The sequence below is a fragment of the Trachinotus anak genome, unplaced genomic scaffold (genome assembly GCF_046630095.1).
Source record: "Trachinotus anak isolate AG129_WGS33_773 ecotype Australia unplaced genomic scaffold, CSIRO_AGI_Tana_v1 ptg000032l, whole genome shotgun sequence".
Classification (NCBI taxonomy): Eukaryota; Metazoa; Chordata; class Actinopteri; order Carangiformes; family Carangidae; genus Trachinotus; species Trachinotus anak.
Genome location: NW_027273883.1, coordinates 1175282 through 1193388, shown reverse-complemented (window position 1 = coordinate 1193388; position 18107 = coordinate 1175282). Strand labels below are relative to the sequence as shown.

The 18107-nt window shown below is 42.2% G+C and overlaps 2 protein-coding genes across 5 annotated transcripts in view; both read left to right on the top strand.

Annotated features, from left to right (window-relative positions):
- The first annotated feature begins 211 nt into the window (after positions 1-211).
- Positions 212-5643, top strand: LOC139613626 (oxidized low-density lipoprotein receptor 1-like). Of its 4 annotated transcripts, XM_071470429.1 has the most exons (9): positions 212-555; positions 986-1029; positions 1275-1358; positions 2172-2264; positions 2699-2956; positions 3720-3871; positions 4142-4251; positions 4359-4471; positions 4591-4728. In XM_071470429.1, the coding sequence occupies exons 1-8, from the start codon at positions 467-469 to the stop codon at positions 4468-4470; spliced, it is 942 nt and encodes a 313-aa protein (XP_071326530.1). In that variant the 5' UTR covers positions 212-466; the 3' UTR covers position 4471; positions 4591-4728. The 4 variants fall into 4 exon arrangements, with proteins under 4 accessions (XP_071326530.1, XP_071326528.1, XP_071326527.1 ...); XM_071470427.1 differs by lacking the exon at positions 4359-4471 and having other exon boundaries at positions 214-555; positions 989-1029; positions 4591-5643; XM_071470426.1 differs by lacking the exon at positions 4359-4471 and having other exon boundaries at positions 214-555; positions 4591-5643.
- Positions 5644-12004: 6361 nt separating this feature from the next.
- Positions 12005-18107, top strand: part of sh3bp5b (SH3-domain binding protein 5b (BTK-associated)) — a 35479-nt gene continuing 29376 nt past the window's right edge. The window contains exons 1-2 of the mRNA XM_071468259.1: positions 12005-12463; positions 13518-13580. Coding sequence (XP_071324360.1) covers positions 12386-12463; positions 13518-13580 — 141 coding nt within the window. The 5' untranslated portion in view covers positions 12005-12385. The remainder of the gene's footprint in view (positions 12464-13517; positions 13581-18107) is intronic.

Genomic DNA, 18107 nt, shown 5'->3' with positions numbered 1-18107 from the left:
TGCAGTTTTTTTTATTATTCGAGTAGTTTTCCACTGTCACAGGACATCTGAGCAATGTGTGGTCTGAGGAAGCTTGTCTTAAGAATTGAGCTGTATTTTCTGTATGTCTCTATTCAATGAGAGCAGCATACATATCTCTTTAAGATGCTATTTAAATTTAGAAAGTGACTACAAGGGGAGGAACTACACTGTGACTGTGTAGTTCCTCCCCTTGCTCTCAGTTCTCAGTCTCAGTTCTTCCTGTCATGGATCCACAGCATGTTGGAAACTTTCCTCTGAGTCTCTGCTCCATGTTGACGTGACTGCATCACATCATTTCTGCAGATTTCTCAGCTGCACATTCATGCACGATCTCCTGGATTCAGGTCTGGAGACTGGGGGGGCCACTGAAGTTCACTGAACTCAATGCCATGTTCAAGAAACCAAGGTCAGCAACAATGCACAGATAGACTGTGGCGTTCAAACCATGATTGAAGGGCCCAAGGTGAGCCAAGAAAACAGTCCCCACACCATCACACCACCACCAGCAGCAGCCTGGAGTGGACCCTCAGGCAGGTCCGGTCCATGGATTCATGATGATTATATGACTGAGTGAAATTGATGATGCATTAATGTGTATGCAGCATTTTACTGCTGGTTTTAGTTATTAGATAAACTGTGGGGCAATGTAAACTATAGCAGTGCATCATATTTTAACAGCTGTTAAATATGAATCTGGGAAGAAAAGGGTAACTAAAGCTGTGGTATAAAAGGTAAAGAACAAGTGCCTTTATACATATTTAAATGTACAAGATTACAGTCACTCAAATTAAACAAGTTAAGTGGCCACTGAGGGTGGGGGGGTCACAGGGTTAGATCCTTTGAAGCAGCAGTATGCAGTACCCACCTATAACAGGGGTCTGAGTCACTGCTGCTGTTTGTCAGCTTCTCCATTCTTATTCTGCTTTTGTTTTTTCTGTTTTTTCCCATACGCCGGACACATTAGCAGCATGACTTCCAAAGAAAGAGCTACAGCTCAAATCAGGACAGGTCGGTACTTTTAGTCCCTTTTTTGGTTGTATTTTTCATCCCTCGTCAGTGAATTTGTGCAGAATACTTCTTTTTTAGTTATCTGTGGTTAGTGACACAACTATCAAAATCAGTCAGAGTGAACAGGAGATGATGACCTCACACACCCCCACATGAAGACCAGAGAAGTAGTTGATGGCTAAATTACAGAGGCAATTTAGAGGACAGAGGAGTGCCTTCTCTGACCATCAACACTGTCGCTGTAGGGAGAATGGAGACAGGACCCTACGTCAATTCATCATTTGTTAACGGGAGGAATGGAGGGGAGAGGAGAGATGATTGTCGTTCAGGTCAGAATATCTCATGAGTTAAAATGTTTTTGTTTTTTAACCTCCTCTGTTTCATTGTAAAGCCCTTTGGTTTCACTCTGTACATTTTTACTCCTGGCAGCTTGCAATGTTTTTTCAAGATTAAATGTTGCAGTTGATTTGCAAACTTTTTTCTTTAAGAAGTCCACCTTATGTACACATTGCTCTCATGTTTTGTTCAAAATATGCAATAATGAACAACGTTATTATCCAATAGTTAAAAGTACTTTTTTTTTAAAGTACAATTTAGTGAGTTGTGTTTCTGTGCATATAACACTTCATATATATGAAGCATCTTCTGATGTGGTGAATCCCTGACTTACTGCTGAGTCATTTTCTTAAAGCACATTTATAGAAACTCACAAACTGCCTCTGTCTAAATTGAATATATACATTTATAACACCAGTGACTCCTTACGGTGCCGCAAAACAAAGAAAAAGTTTTGTACTTTTTCCTAATATTACATCAGTGACATTCATTGGTATCTTTACTTTACAGCCACTTCCTCATAGTTTCAAGGATTGCTTCTGCAAAACCTCTGTTTTGTCGAGTTCATTCTTCTGTGCATTTCTCTCACATTTGCACCAGTAAACCACAAGAATAGAAATGAAAGATGTGTTAACAAGTTTGTATATCTGAGGTGGAAAACTGAAGAGGCTTCGTGAACTCAAGAGCTACAGCTGCATTAGATAACCCTGTATAAACACAGCTAGTGAGACATAGAACTGCATTTTTCCTGATGTTGATAATAGAATTATGGTGGTTGGTGTGCATGTTTTTTAATCTACCTATAGGAGGGTCGAAGATGAACAGATTGGTTGGAGTCAGCTTCGGCCTGCTGTGCATCGTACAGGCCACTCTCAATGTTTCTCTTCGGCTACAGGCTGGTGAGTCTCAGCCCCCACCTTCCACATCACCCACACCCACACCATTTGAAAAGCAAGCCAGGCACACTGACTGTGTGGAGTCACCATTCGATCACCAGCAACCAGTGAGGACTTTTAAATCTGTGGAGAGGTCAAAGCTGTTTCTGGAAGACCTGCAAGATGAGGGTCACCTGACTCTGCTATGCTAGTTTTTGGTTTCCTTGCTAACTCGTCTACTTGGAGACAATCACTGGCTTCATCAAATTCGTGGCCAGTGTAATCTATCACAGTAATAATAATAACATTTCACAGTATCAATAAACAGGCTGGCAGATAAGCTCATTGGAGGTAGCGCTAGATCGGCTGCTCCAGTCGGACACGTGACCCTCACCATGCAGGTCGCACTCAGAATTAGTCCCAAACCACAAACATCTCATCTGTGTTCCCCTTTTCAGTTGGGTCTCGTAACAAGTCAGACAGTTCCACTGATGACATCAGAGCCCTGAATTTAGAGAGAGACCAACTGATTCAAGAGAAACAACAGCTACTTCAAGATAAAGACCAACTGGTTCAAGACAAAAACAAACTGGCAAAGGAAAAGGAAGAACTACAGGCCACTAACAGGATCCTTGTCAAAGACACGGACGTCCTAAAAGAGAGAGTCTTAGGCCAACAAAATCAGATAAAGGAACTTCAGGCAAAAATGGAAATAGGTAAGTGATTTTTGATGCTGAATTGTGGTCGCCTTGGTGACCCCCTGACATTTCATCTGGCACCACTGGTAATATTGTTGGCTCCCTCGATTGTCACTGTTGTCATAGTGAGCATGTTAGCATGCCGACTTTAGCATTTAACTCAAAACACAGCTGTCCCCAGATGTCATACCTACTCTGTTCTGTCCTTCCTTGTCCTGTTTCACTTTGAACTATCCTTCTCTGACTTGTCATTTGTCCTGTTCTGACATATGTTGAACTGTCCATTCCTGTCTTGTCTTATGTCCTGTGTTGTCCTGTTGTCTTTTTTCATGTCCTGTTCTGTCCTGTTTTGCTTGGACCTATTATGCTCTCACTTGCCATTTGTGCTGTCTTCTCCCATCCTATTCAGGCACATCTTGAACTGTCCTTCCTCATACTGTTCTGTCCTGTCCTCTCTCTTCCTGTCATCTCTGTCCTGTCTTGTCCTCTTTTGAGTTGTCCTCTCCTACCTTGTTCTATCCTGACTTGTCATTTTTTTTCTCCTGTCCTATTCTGGCATGTCTTGAACTGTCCTCCCTTTTACTGTTCTGTCTTCTCCTGTCCTGCCCTCCCTTGTCTTATGTCCTGTCTTGTCATACCCTTTCATTTACATTACCCTGTCCCACCTTGTCCTGTCCTTGTTCATACTGTTCTGTCGTGTATTGTCTTCTCCCTGGCCTTCTTATTCTGTACTGTCCCATCTTATCCCCATGTGTCCTGACTTGTGCCTGTTCCTTAACAGAAGGAAACACCCCAAAATGTCCCCTGGGGTGGTGGACATACAAGTCCAGCTGTTACCAGCTTTCCTCCATGACAGGCACCTGGGAACATGCCAGACAAGACTGTGAGAGTAAAGGAGCTCAATTGGTGGTTTTGAATAATGACAGGGAAGAGGTACTTGTGATTTTTCTTATGAATTCATAAACTATATTTCTCTACAGCCATGTATACATTGTTGAAACACTGAACTGTTAAAAACACTTGTAATTGTTCTAAACTCACCATAAGGATAAATATCATCTGGTCTTGTCCCCTTTTACCCCGTCCTTCCTGCCCTGCCCGGTCCTGTTCTGCCCTTCCCTGTGAGGCTCCACATCTTTAATGCTTGTAGACCTCACCAACCACAAGTGATAAACCATTTCTCATACAATGCCTTCCCAACAGAATGTCGTCCGTAGTTTTGGAGCTGTCCAAATGTGGATGGGTTTGAGTCTTCAGAGAGACAAATACTCAGCCAAATGGACATGGGTGGATGGAAACCTGCTGCCTACTGCGTAAGGCTTACCAGCACTTTTACACTACTGTGCTACATTGTGAAGCATGTCCTGTCCTGTATTCAACCCAGATTTATCACAGATTTTATGCCTTTATTGGAGAGCAGACAGACGGGAAATGTCCGCTCAGCCAGGGTTTGCTGCTCAGGGCATTTGGCCCCAATGGCAGGCGTCCTAGCCAATCAGCTAGCAGGTCACAGACTAGTGACAAAACCATAAGGTGTCATCAAATCCCTTCATACAGCCATTTTCTATACCTGCTTACCCTTACCCAGAAATGTGTTGCACTGTTCCACCTGCAGCAAATCCAATAGAGCAGTATTTTGTGTTGTTCTCTAGTAACGTGAATCTGCAGCGGGAGTGTAGGAACACCAGGGGTTGCAGGTGTGCAAACATTGATGGAGCCATGTTGTGGTTAAAGACCTGGTTCATCCACCACTGTGAAGACCGTCACTACTGGATGTGTGAGAAGGAGCCGTTCATGATCTGACCTCATAAAGACCTCCATAACAAACCTGTGTGTAAATACATATCTTCTATTCCACTGGTTCCAAACCTTGGGCTGGGGCCCTCTGGTGGGCTGTGAAGGTGTTGCAAGTGGGCGGCCAAATTATTTGCATAACAGTTCAATTTTGTTAAGATAATGTGTAAAAAAAAAAGTATAATAATAATGTAATAATAATAATTATTATTATTATAATTATAATGATAATAATGTTTTGAAATGTTTTAATAAGGAATTGTCTTTAAAAACAATGGAAAACTCCTTTCATTCAGCTTATCACTGTGATTACCCAAAGATAAAAACTTTTATGTTGATGCCAGCCGGACCACATTGTGTTTGCTATCGGTCGGTTGTGGACATCTGGTTAGCAACAGGAAGAATTAAAAGGAAAGAGTCAAGAGACAGATGGTGATTTGATAAGTGATTATTAATTTCTTTATGGTTAAATTGTATTAAATTGTATTTAGAGATCAACTGCTTCCTCAAATCCTTCATGTGTTTGGACAGTTATTAAAGGCCTCTTCAGCGCTTGTTTTTAGACAGCAATACCCCTGACTCACACTATTTATATTTATTTCAGGCATAAATGTTTTGCAATAGTGAAATTGATTAATCTCCAAAATGCCTTGGAAGAGTCAGTAAAATAAAGTGAAACCCTGCATATGTAGAGGATTTGCTGCTGTTGACCACTAGAGGGTGCTAGAGGGTGTTTTAGTTTTGTGCCTTCTACCCTCAGTGCCAATTAAATATATTTTATGATAATGAAGACAGGAATGTGGAAACGCTTTGCAGCAAGCATTCAGTTTACTGTGTATAGTTCATGCATCTTCTCAAAGTTTTTTCAACTTCTGTGGCCACGTGGAAATAAAGTTGGCTTTGAATTTGAAACATATTGTTGCTGTCGGGTGAAAACCTTGTAACTTTTGAGACTTTCACATCTTAAGATGAAGTTTTGCTTCTTCTCTATTTCTCTCAGGAGATGGGAGGTTTTTGTCTCAACAGCAGAATTACAATGTGTTCTGTTCAGTGAATGTGAAGATCATCGTGTTCGTTCTGTCAGATGAAGACTTTTTGATATTGACAAGGTTAAATTTTCCCTGATTACTCACAGAAAGCATAAAAACAAGTGAGCTGAGCAGGTGAAGTAGTTACTAAGTTAAAGTAAACCTAAAGTATACTGAGTATTTCATTCTACAGCTTTTTGAAAATGTAGTTCTGATAAACTGTCTGTTGCTAAATATTCAATGACAAAAGTTGACAGAGAGAACTGTGAAATTTTCCAAGTAACAAACATTTTAGACTTTTTTCAGATCTTTATTTAATTTATGCTCAAGATGAACATAGAGAACAAGGAAATAAAGAAAGTAGCCAGAGATTCTGCAAACAGTTTACAATCCATAAATACATAAATTAATCAGTAAAAACATTACACATAAGCAAACAAGCACACGTTGGCAAATATTCAGCCATCAACTAGAAGCAGCCATTATTATTTGAAGAAACATGTTATTGGTTAACTGGTGAACGCCTTGCTGCTCCCAGTGCTGAATCATTTTTAAAGTTAAATCTGATAACATTATTAAACTAATAAGGTTCTCGCTTCATGAAAACAGGATAAACTCATATATAATAATATTCCTGTTAAAAACTAACTACACAATGGTGGAACACAGTGACGTTTATATCTCCTCTTTGAAATGGTCAGATTATGACTTACACATCTAAATTCAGGGGGGATCAGATCCATATCCACGAGTCTTATGTTAACCTGAAATTTAATGTCTTCTCAGTTCATATTTCCACTATGGCACCATAAATATTTGAACCTCAATTCATTAACAAGTGTCATTTTTTTATGATTTAAACACCACAAATGAAATTCATTCTTCTCCATATTGCTGTGTTCAGTCTCAGAGGCTGATGGTCTAAAACATAATATAGATACTGAAATCCTGCCTCTTTCAGACCCTTGTCTTCCTCTCCCATGTCACACATTATCATTGCAGGGTGACAGGAATATCCTGAGGGGGCTGTGACCTCTAACCTCCTTAATTTGCCGAACCAGTAAAGCAGTAAAGCTTCTCGATGTGCTTCAGATTTGGTTCTGGATCAGCTGCTCCTGAGGCCAAATGACCAAAATCTACAGTGTGTGTTTGGAGCATTGTTGCATCCTGCGTTGAAGAGCTGTCCCTGAAAAGAACAGCACATCCCAGTTCCTCATCCTGTCGTCAGGAGGCAGAGAGGAAGTCAAAGAGAAAGGTCCAGAGAGGTCAGGCGTCCAGCCTCGCAGCAGGGTCTCTCTGTGTCCGTGTGTTATGTAACATCCTGAGCAGTGCAGTATTACTGTTCGCTCCAATCTGTGGTACATATGGATCATTTCATTCTCCACTCCAACTTCCCCGGTACTCAGCCCTAAGCCGATTGGTTCCTAACGAAGATGTAAATAAACACCTCACAAATATATAGTTTCTTTTTTTTCTTTAACTCTCAGTGATTTCATGAAACGTGGTGATGAAGGAAGATGTGATCCATCCTCTGGGGAAAATAGATGTGCAGTAACTTTCATATCAGTCTGTTTTATTCTGTGCACAAGTGGAAGTGTTGATGTCAGGGTGATGGCAAATGCATTCATTGATGATTAAAATCACTGGGAATCATCATCCTGCACGAATAACTGCTCTTGAACAATCACTGTAACCGAATATGATGAAGAATTTATACTGAAATTCATTTCATTTTACCTGGATAATTCCCTTATTATCAGACTGTAATATGGACTTAATTAACAGCTGTGTAGGAAAGTCAACTTTCTGTCAACACCAAATACTTGGAGTTAAATTCTCAGCGTCTTTCCTCCTATATTACTGAATTTGGCGCCTTTCCCTCTCGACTCTGGCATTTAGCTGACACTCTCATCCAGGTCCACTCACAACGAGTCACTCAGGAGAGTTAATGTAAGTAAATTTAATCTGATACAATCTGCTTCTCTTCTTCTGTGAATGCAGCCTCTGTCCGACTGCTACTCACAACACAGACACACTGTTAGCCGACCACATTGAGTTACACTCACAGTTTAGCCATTTAGCTGACACTGTTATCCAGAGTTACTCATAACGAGGGCGAGAGTAGGCGTAAGTTGTATTTCTTTGATCACTCACATCAGTGCATAGAGGGAAATCAAGAGAGGAGATAGCAGAGTGAACACTGGGAACCAAAACCAGCATCTACTTTATCAAGACAAAACTGAACTTCATGTTTTCTGCAGATATCAGGAATTCACTGACAACGTCCTGTCTCAGCAGGTCCACATGAGGGCTGGAATATTTCACATATTTAGAAAATTGCATAACAGAGACGGAATTAGAAAGAACTTACTCTGTGATACATGTCACAGGCTTCCTCACATTGCTGTACTTTTATTTATTTTGTGGAATCTCTTCTCCTTTCAGAATAAGATAAACTAACACAAGTTAATGCATCGATAAAGATGAATAAATGCTTCATGAAATATGTTTATATCTTCTTTAAGTCAAATACAAATGACTGTAAGTGTCGGTTGTAGTTAACTCCGAGAGAATACGTCTATTACTGAGATTTTTAGCAGTTTTAATTTTATGGCACATTTGCTGTAAGGCTCAGGGTTAGTGTTGGAGTAATGCTGTGTTCACATCCCATAATAATAAAAACATAATGTAATAATAAAAACCATTCACATGAGCCTCTGACCTGTAATTTTGAGTCAGAGATATTGGGAATTTCTGACATGTGATGCATCTTAATGCACAACATCCTTTGTAGCTCAGTATTTTTCTTGGTAAAAGTCCAGCAGACAGTGTCATATTAATCCTTTATACTCTTTATTCATATTTATATTTTTAAAACTGAAGGTTTAAGATTGATTATTGTCCCCAGGAGTCTATCCCAGATATACTGTCTACATTTCATTTCCAAATCCCAAATGACTTCCTGACAGATTCTTCAGCTGGAAGCAGCAATATATCATGATGACAGTTACCTAACAGACACACACACACACACACATGCAGAGGTCAGTGTGTCAGAGTTGTGTCCGAGGTTTAAGGACAGGGAGAGGACACTGCAGGCTGTTTCTTCCTCTTTTAAAAAGGGTTTGACATATCCTGTTATTCAGACAAATCACCAGCAGCGTGAGGAGGCAGGGAACATGCTGACAAGACTGTGGACGTCCTTCAGGCTCCACAGGGCCAGGAGGAAGGTGTAGGACCTCACATGTCAGCATATCTGTGTCTTCACCTTCAGTGTTATATGAACAGGACTTTCAGAGGCTGTAACCGCCCCCTGGCAGCCACACTGGGGGGCCTTGTGAAACAAGCCTGGTACAGATGTCGGCGTACACCTTCATGGAACGAGGATGAACCAGGAAACTGCTTGTTGATAGCTGTGTGTTAATGTAGCTCACTTAGTCCTGATGGAACTTGATTACTTTAGAAAGCAACTCTCACGCTGATCTTAATTTATCAATGTATCAGAACTCCTGCAGCGGACTTCAAGTGTTCCAAACACTGCTCATTTTCTAATAAACTTCCTAAACTTTTCTCATTTCCCCGTCAGACAGAGGATCAGCGTGAACGGGCTGCACACCAAACGCTTTCCATGTTGGTTCCCATGGTTACACATCTTCATATACATATAACTGCTTTTTTAAAACAAATCGCAAACACTGTCTAAACTCACAATAGTGGGAGATCACAAAGTTTCCAATAACACTAAATCCTGCACAGCACAGTGGAGCTTTGTGTCACTTTAGCCCCATCAGTCCTCAGCCCACTGCTCTGCACTGACACCCACAGCTGGCCTCCTCTCTGCTGTGGCCTGGGATCAGAATAACCACCAGACTCAGGTCTCTCTGCATCTCACCACTTATTGTGATACATGTCAAATTCTTTAAATCTGACCTCTGGTCACTTCCATTGAGTTGTATTGATGTAAAACACAGTTTCATACCAGAAAAGGTATGCTGCCGCAGCACACAGGCAAAGTGACAAGGAAGTGAAATTCACATGGATGAGAGGACTCATCGCGGGGGCTTCATCATCAATTAATGATAAAGGTTTAAAACCATTTTTAAACCTTTATCATTAATTATAATGGGAAACATAAAACTGTTTTATTCATTAATTTGTTTATTTTTGTTTGTCAAATTTAAATATATTGAGTCTAAAAATCCTAGAACCATCTCACTGAATACTGCACTGAAGCATGAGTTTCACACAATGTGATTGGATCATTTGAGAGACCCACAAAATTTCAGTGCTTGTCACTCTGAGCTGATTGATTACCTCCATGTGTGTTACAAACATGTTGACTTCTGAATATGAAAGTCTAACATACAATCTGAAAGAGGACTCTTTCACTGATGATACATATGTGTAATATTCCCTCAGATACGTGTTTCCTTCAGGTGAAGCTGCAGAGCTTAAGGTTTTTTTCTTTTTGCTCAGCTGAGTGTCTTCTCCTTCCTTAGTGCTGAAACATCTAAACGGTGTCTGAGCTGCTCCATCAGCCTCCATCCTCCAGGTCAGCAGGCTCCCTGAGCTGGTTATGTAACCTGTGTCCTCAGTACTTTCTCCTCTGGTGAGCAGCAGGTATGAAAACAAAAGATGTCAGGGCTGATGCCAGTGTGTCAAGAGAAAGTCTCTCTCTGCAGAAACGCTGCATCCTTCAGAAATGTTTTGGGAGGTATGAATGAACTGAGTTCCATTGTGTTCAGTTTGAAACTGAATTTGGTTTGTTCTGAAACGCTGTTGAGTACAGGGCAGGATCTGAATCCAGTACACTCAGTCAGGCGAAAGTCTGGTGTCTGTAGTGCAAATAGTTTCAGTTTTATTTGCCGAGATACTGGAACAGCTTCACGGTGATAAAACAGTCCCACACTGGGAGGGTTTTAGTTTGGATGTCACTGATTTTATTAACAAAAATGATAAATATGTAAAGATTTAGCATTAAAGCAGGACAGGGGTGGGGTTTACAGACCTCACAGTCAGCGTCAACAGGGTCAGCTGTGGCTCTTGAAGAACTTGAAGGAGAAGGATAAACTTGAAATGATTCTAGGAAACATCACATTAATATCTGAACACAAAGACACACAGGGAACCACAGAGAGCTTCACTCACTGAGGAATAAACATGTTTTTATGAAATTAGTTCTGATGAAGATGACACTACACTCATAAACTAATAAGAATATTGAAATAAAAATGACACATTTTGCGTTAAATAAAACTCTTTGCTTCTTTAAAGCACAGGACTCTTTACAGTGGCTGATGCTTCATAAATAACCTACACGTCAAAGCCTATAATTAAATCATTTACTGTAATTATATTACATCTTGTTTCTCAGTATGTTTTCTAACTTAATGAAATGTTCTTTATGTGCAGCTAACGAATGCCTAGAAAAGTAAGTGGTGGGAAGTTGATCTCTGTGGCACTGGGACATGTTGACTCACACACAGAGGACAACACGACCTCGCAGTCAGTCCAAAGACCAGGACACACACTGGTGTTGATATGGATGCAGTCTTCCGTCATGGTGAATATCATTTTTACAGTGAGATAGTGTTTTATATCAGGATAGATAGATTCTGGACATTAAAACAAAAGCTGCCTCACAAAAAATAAAAAAGACATTAGACAAATTCACACATTACATAGAAGAAATCAGAGTCCGAATGAACTGCATGAAACCATGAACCCAGCATGGTCTGTGTCAGCAGTGCGGGCCGGTGGTGCTACAGGTGGAGTGTTTTCTTATCTCACTTTGACCCTTTAATACCAATCAACCAGGGTCTGAGGGTCTCAGTCTGTGTTCAGGGCTCCTCCCTGCAGCATGATGCTCCACGTCACTAAGCTAAAGTCGACTCACACTGGCTTCAGGAGCACGACGGTGAAGAACAAATAACCAGAAAAACTAAAGGAATAACACTAGACATGAAAACAGAGAAGCAAAGAGGAACCAGGAATTAATCAGCCCAAACAGAAGTAAAACAGCACTCAGACAGACACTCCAAACCAAATCCTGCAAGGTTGGAGGGTGGGTCCAGGTGGGCGGGGCTTGGGGCGTGGCTGGTGGTGACTGCTTTGTTGTGACATCACAAAGTTACAGTTTCTCTGCGGACTGAGGCTTTGATACTTTCACAGTATGAATATAGAACCTGGACCTGCTTTAGAATCACAAAATAATGGGTCATTTAAATATTCCTAATCTGCAATGTTGTCAATCAACCAAAGAACCAAGTCTTTCATTGTGAGGCTCCACCTGCAGGGCACCAGTCACCGTGATCCGGCCCAGGCCCCCCGGGGGGCGGGCCCGGCTGGAGGCAGAGCTCCGGTCAGTGGAGCCGGGAGCTCAGAGCGGAGGGAGCGGGGAGAGACGCGGCTGCTCGGTGTGCGGATAGAAGCCAGGATGTCCTCCTTCTCCAGGGTCTTCTTCTGAAACAAGGACATCGATTTAACCTGGAGACACAACAAGCAGCCTCCTGCTCCGGGAACCAGGCGCTCGGTGGCGGCGGAGACAGATGAGTCCGCTCCGGCCGCGGAGCCTGTAGCCTGGTCCGTCTTTGTTCCGCGGTGACACCCGTCCTCCACCTCCGCCATGGACCGGCCCGAGAGGGAGCCCAGGTCCGACGACGACACGGAATACGACGACGAGGAGGTGGACCCCAGAGTGCAGGTAACCGATCCGCGGGATCGATCAGCGGTTTTCAATCGATGCGTTTTCATTGTCGAGCGGCCGACGCGTCTGCAGCCGGCGGCGGGGACGCAGTCCCGGCCGCCCCCGCTCCTCCTGCCCCAGCTGCGCCTGTCTGAGCACAGGTTCGGGTTATGTGCGCCTCACTCAGATGTGGAACAGATCAGAGGGTAAATCCTCAGCTCAGCACAGCTGAGGTGAGAGAGCAGTGACTGGATGAGTCTCAACCATCTACAGCATGAACAAGACAGGGTGGATGTTACAGTGAGCCAGGCGGGATCTGGTGTTCACTGATAACTGAAGGTTATTTTCTCAGTTAATCAATCAATCAATCAATCAATCAATCAATCAATCAATCAATCAATCAATCGTTGTAACTAGAAAAGGTCAGAAAATGGTGATTATTGTTATAATTTGTCACTTAACACAAAAAAGAAGCAAAAAACAGAAGCCGGTGAAGGTTTGGTCCTTTTGCCTCAGAAATGACTTAAATTTAAAATGAAAATAGTTGCAAATTAATTTTATATCAATCAGCTCATTGTTTAATTGATTAAGGTGAAATACAGTAATACACAGCTAGGAAGGGGTTGACTTGTACCATGAATATTCATATCAGCCTGAAAATGAGTTGATGGGCTGAATAATTGTGTTTCTCTTCTTTTCTGTCTTCTGTCACTGGTTGTACTTGTCCACAAGTTATCACCAGTTTGATTAAATGTTTTTCAGTCAGTTAATCGATTAATCATGGTGCCGTGGTGGCTCACCTGGCAGATCGGTACTGTTAAGGCTCAGTCCTGACCTCAGCGGCCCGACCCGAGGCCCTCTGCTGCAGGTCATTCTGCCACTGCAGCCTCAAACGAGCGGAGGTGCTGCTGTGTGCTAACATTTTTTGTCGATTTATAGACTTAATGATCAATAAGTTCAAACAATTGGCAAATGAATTTGTATTGAAATTAATCTTAGTAACAGTCCTGGTGTGTTCAGGATGTTTCTCCTTGTTTGCTTCCTCGCTCTGACGTTCCCTCTCTTCTTCCAGGGGGAGCTGGAGAAACTCAACCAGTCCACGGACGACATCAACAGATGTGAGACGGAGCTGGAGGTCAGTGTGTGGGATGTGTTTGGGGGTTTTCTGTGCACCCGTGCAGAGTGTCAGGCTTTTGACTAACAGAGCTTGTAATCACTGTGAAATCACGCTCTGTGAAATCAACCTGTCAGTTTACCTTTGTGTGTGTGGAGGCATCGCTGTGCAGATACAGCAGCTTTTTTACTGGATCACAGCTCGACCTTTACTCTGTCTCCGGGCCACACTGTTGGTAAAGTTCACATTTTGTTGTGTGTCAGCACAAACATATTGTGTTACGGTGAAGTAACTCAGGCATTTAAAGGAGTTTTACTGACAGCTGTATTCAGAAGAATGTGCAGTGATGAAGCAGACAGGGTCCAGAGTCTCCTGGAGGAGGTGGACGGCAGTGCGCTGCAGAGACGAGGCCGACGGCCGGCAAACAGGCCGGTTGTTGCATAACTGATCTTTGAAGCCCATTAAACTCCAGTAAAGGCTGATTTGTCACATTAATGTAGGTCAGCATCCTGTGTGCAGCTTTATAGAGGTGAAAGTCCAAAGTCTTGTCACGCAGAGTTATACATGGTGTCAGTCAGGAGGGTCAGAGGTCAAAGTGAACAGGGGTTCAGTTTGTGTCATAACAGGCTTTTGTTTTGAAGGACTGTAGTTGAGCTGAGATAAACTACTTTGTATCTATGTGTGTGAACGCAGCGTTACAGTGAACCTGTTCAGACCTGGTGTTAACATCTGCCTCAGGTGATCTGATCACCAGTGGACAGCTCTGAGCTCAGGTGTGAACACACCTGAGACGCACTGAGGACACATTCTGCGGTGCTCTGGGCCACTTTTTTCTTTAGCAGTGTGAACACAAATGCATCCTGGGCCACACTGAAGGACCGCCTCCTTTACTGACGTCCTCTGCCACAGTCTGATTAGTCCCCAGCCCCCTTCCTCAAAAACACATGAAAACAGACCCGTCTGTCATAGTCAGACTGGCTACAAACAAAAAGTATTTAATCTTTACTAACACAAGTGAGGTACAGCGGGTTTCCAAAAGTCTGAGACCACGTTCCCATTTGTGAATTCCTGTTATTTACATATAGAGCAGGGAAGTGAGGTTCGATCACAGGTGGTCACTGGAGACGCGTGGAGACACTTTCTAATACCAGGTGTGAGCTGTCCACTCGTGGATCACCCACATTAACCAAACAACAGCCATGTTTAATCCTTTCCAAGTGTCGATCAGCGACAGACTCTATAATTTGCGATGATGTTTGTTATTTTAACAACAAAACCTTCGGCTCAACCTTGTGACCAGCAGGGACGGGTGTAACAGCGCGGTCTAAAAATGAGAGGTGAGATAAAAGACGCAGAAGCTGAGACTGATCCAGATGATCAGAGATGAAGTGATCACTTCCCTGCAGTGATTTTCTATGTTTAGCAAAGCTGTCAGCTGGTGACGGCCTCTGTTGTCCCAGCAGCAGTGAGAAATGAGATATAAAAGTTTCAAAAGCAGTTTTCTGAAGTATTGCATATTTTACTCATGAGTGTATCATTTTTCCTGTATCACGGCCACTTCCCTGTGATTTTCAGTGGAACTCTTCAAATAAAAACCTCAGCTGAAACCAGTGGCCAGTGATTTAAAACAGTGCTCCGTCTTGTCTTTGTGGTTTTTGTATTCAATAAAATGCAGATGTGACCTGCAGCTGTTCAGCTGTGTGAACCTGTTTGCATCTCTTCTGCAGATTTAGGGCCACGTGCCTGATGGAGTCAACACTGTGTCTATTATTGAACCTCGACTGATTAATGTTTCTGCCGTTTCTTTACGGCTCCACAAAATATCAAAGACAATCAAGTCAAAATCAAGTCATGTTGTTTTCATGTCTGACAGAGACGACCCCTGTTCAGGGCTGTGACGGCCTCCTGTCAGAAAAACAGACCAAACCAAACGTCACTCAGTGGATGTTTCCCTGGAGTTTTTGAGATGGGGCAGGATGAGCGAACAGGATCTGTGCAGATGATTATCTGTGAATAAAAATGTCAGTGTAGACAAACAGTCAAACCCACAAGAAGAAGAAGAAGAAATGCCCCTGAATAAGTTCTAAGCTCTGAGAAATGATTTGTTCCAAAAGCTTAAAGAACCAGAGGAAATGAATTAACACAAAATCAAAGAAAATAATTGATTATAGAGAAAAAAAGGAGTTGAAACTACTAAACTGTCAATGGACAGAAAATCACCTGAATTTTGACAGTCAACAGTAGAAGAGAAGCAAAAATGGCAAAATTCACTGGTTTCAACATCTCAGATGTAAATGTGTCCTTGGTTTCTTTGTGCTCTGATAAACTCGATGTCTTTGGGTTTTGGACTCTTGGTTTGACTAAACAAGACTTTTGTAAAGTCACCACAGGCTCCGGGAAATTATCATGAGCATCTTTCACTGTTTGATAGACAAACAGATGAATCGAGAAAGTAACAGGAGACTTTACAGATTCTTTATTCTTTGTTCAGATCCTCATTAGCTTCTGCTGCAGTGGTTGCTAATGTTTCTGAAAAGATTCAGAAAGATCAGAAAAAGTATTGTGTAAGAAAAACTCAATGAAACATCAAAGCATTTAAAAAAGACAACGATAAAAGATGTGTGTTAGTCAGTGTCTTTAGCCTTAACTGCAAAATGTAATGTGGTGTAAATCTGCTGCTGAGGTGCGATGAAAACTTCTGGTCTGTTGCTTTAACAGAACGAGCCTCTGGGAACTTGTGTCACACACATTTTACTATTTTGTGACATTTTATAGACTAAACAATTAGTTGATGAAGCAAGAAAATGATCGGCAGACAGATCAATGATGGAAATCGCCTTTAGCTGCTCCGTCTGCAGAGGAGGTCAGAGGTGTGTCTTCCTGAGGACACTGAAGGAGGACAGATGCTCATCATCTCTGATGCAGGATAATTCCTGTAAAAGTCGGTTGTCTCCGTTTACACTGCTCCTCTTATGTCCACATTAACATTTAAAGTGCTTAAATCCTGTGCAGGTTACTGCCAGAATTAATATTTTCCCTCAGCAGCGTTTCCAAATTTTGAAAGAGCAGTTTTGGCTGAGCTTCCTGTAGATTTGTTCACAGACTGAAGTGAGCAGCAGCTGCAGCAGCAGCTCTGAGATCGTCGAGTCGTTTGACCTGAAGAGGCGTCTGATGTGAAGTGTTCAAACAGCTGATGACAGGAAAACTGAGACAGTGATGGAGCAATAATGAGGCGAATGTTACGAGACATTCAGTGATGTGAAGAAGCTAATGCTCTTTCATAGCAGTGGGGCAGATGATATTTAATTTAGTGGATAAGCTGCAGACATGGAGCCTCAAGGCACTAATGTGTTGACAAGGTGAAGAGCCTCACAGTGTGGGAGTGGGAGGACAGAGACACTGCACTGCAGTCTGCAGCAGCAGCAGCATCACAGAGATACAGGAGAGGACGGAGGCAGAGGACGAGGACACACATTCATGGCTTCTTGTCTCCTGATTACTGCCTGTGTAGTTTTATAACCTCTCTTACATTAACAGTGTGGTCTCTAAGTGTTTGTTTCCTCCTGGGTCTGAAGTGAAACCATGACTCTGAGGTTAAAGTGCTGACCTCCAGCTTTAATTTGAGTTTACACCCACATCTGACACACTGTGTGGAAACTGTGGTCAGTCACCAAGGTTAAGAAGTGTCATGACTCCTTCCTTCCCTGAAAACTGGAAGTCAATACTTTAACCTCCCACAGTGACCGAAATCCAGGACTGTAAACTGTCGAGGTTTGTTTTTGTGTCTGTGAGGACGTTTGTGTCAGCGCTGAAAGGGTTATTTGATTAATCGATAAGTCAATCAAAAGAAATTAATTTACAATACTTAAAATACTTTGAATTATTAATCACAAGATATTTCAGCCAATGCGGGATCAGTTGGTATCATTCAGAGTAGAGATGTGGGCAGTGAATGATTCTGTAGGTGGTGGAGATAAAAAGATGGTATGAAGGATTAAAACATCAGTGTGACAGAACAGAAAGGAGCTAAAAGTTAAACAGGAGAGGACTGACTGACGTGTACGAGCCTGCAGGGCGGGATCCAATCCAAGTCGAGATCAGAAACCCCAGACGTCAGTACAGTAAGGCTGGCTCTAGCTGCCTGTGCAGGTCCAACACCTCGCACTGCTGCAGCCCCTCACAGCCTGAGGCCTTCTGGGAAATAGAACCAGAGATGGTGTTTCCTTTTCTCTAACACATTTCACTCACATGTGAAAGTTCAGTCACGACTTGTGATGAAAAAGTGAAATGAGTTTCTCTGACAGCAGAGCTTGTCTTTGAATCAGTCTCTGCTGATGCAGATGTTGGTTCTACTGAGGTGAGGACGCCTCGCTCTGTTTTCTGTTTTCTTGTTTGACAGACAAATATCATGAGTTTCCTATTTTTAGCTTGTCTTTAAAGTTCAACAAATTAACTTTGGATTTGAAGTGGATCAAAGGATTAATTAAATCTCAACTGCACTCAAACCATGATTCAAACTGGATTATCAAATTCTTGGAAATGCAAATA

Bases quoted from the DNA above. Each gene is read 5' to 3' on its own strand.
- LOC139613626 (XM_071470426.1), top strand. From the start codon at position 467: ATGATTGAAGGGCCCAAGGTGAGCCAAGAAAACAGTCCCCACACCATC. The intron at 2,957-3,719 runs GTAAGTGATTTT...GTTCCTTAACAG, and splicing joins TCAGGCAAAAATGGAAATAG to AAGGAAACACCCCAAAATGT. The intron at 3,872-4,141 runs GTACTTGTGATT...CCTTCCCAACAG, and splicing joins TGAATAATGACAGGGAAGAG to AATGTCGTCCGTAGTTTTGG.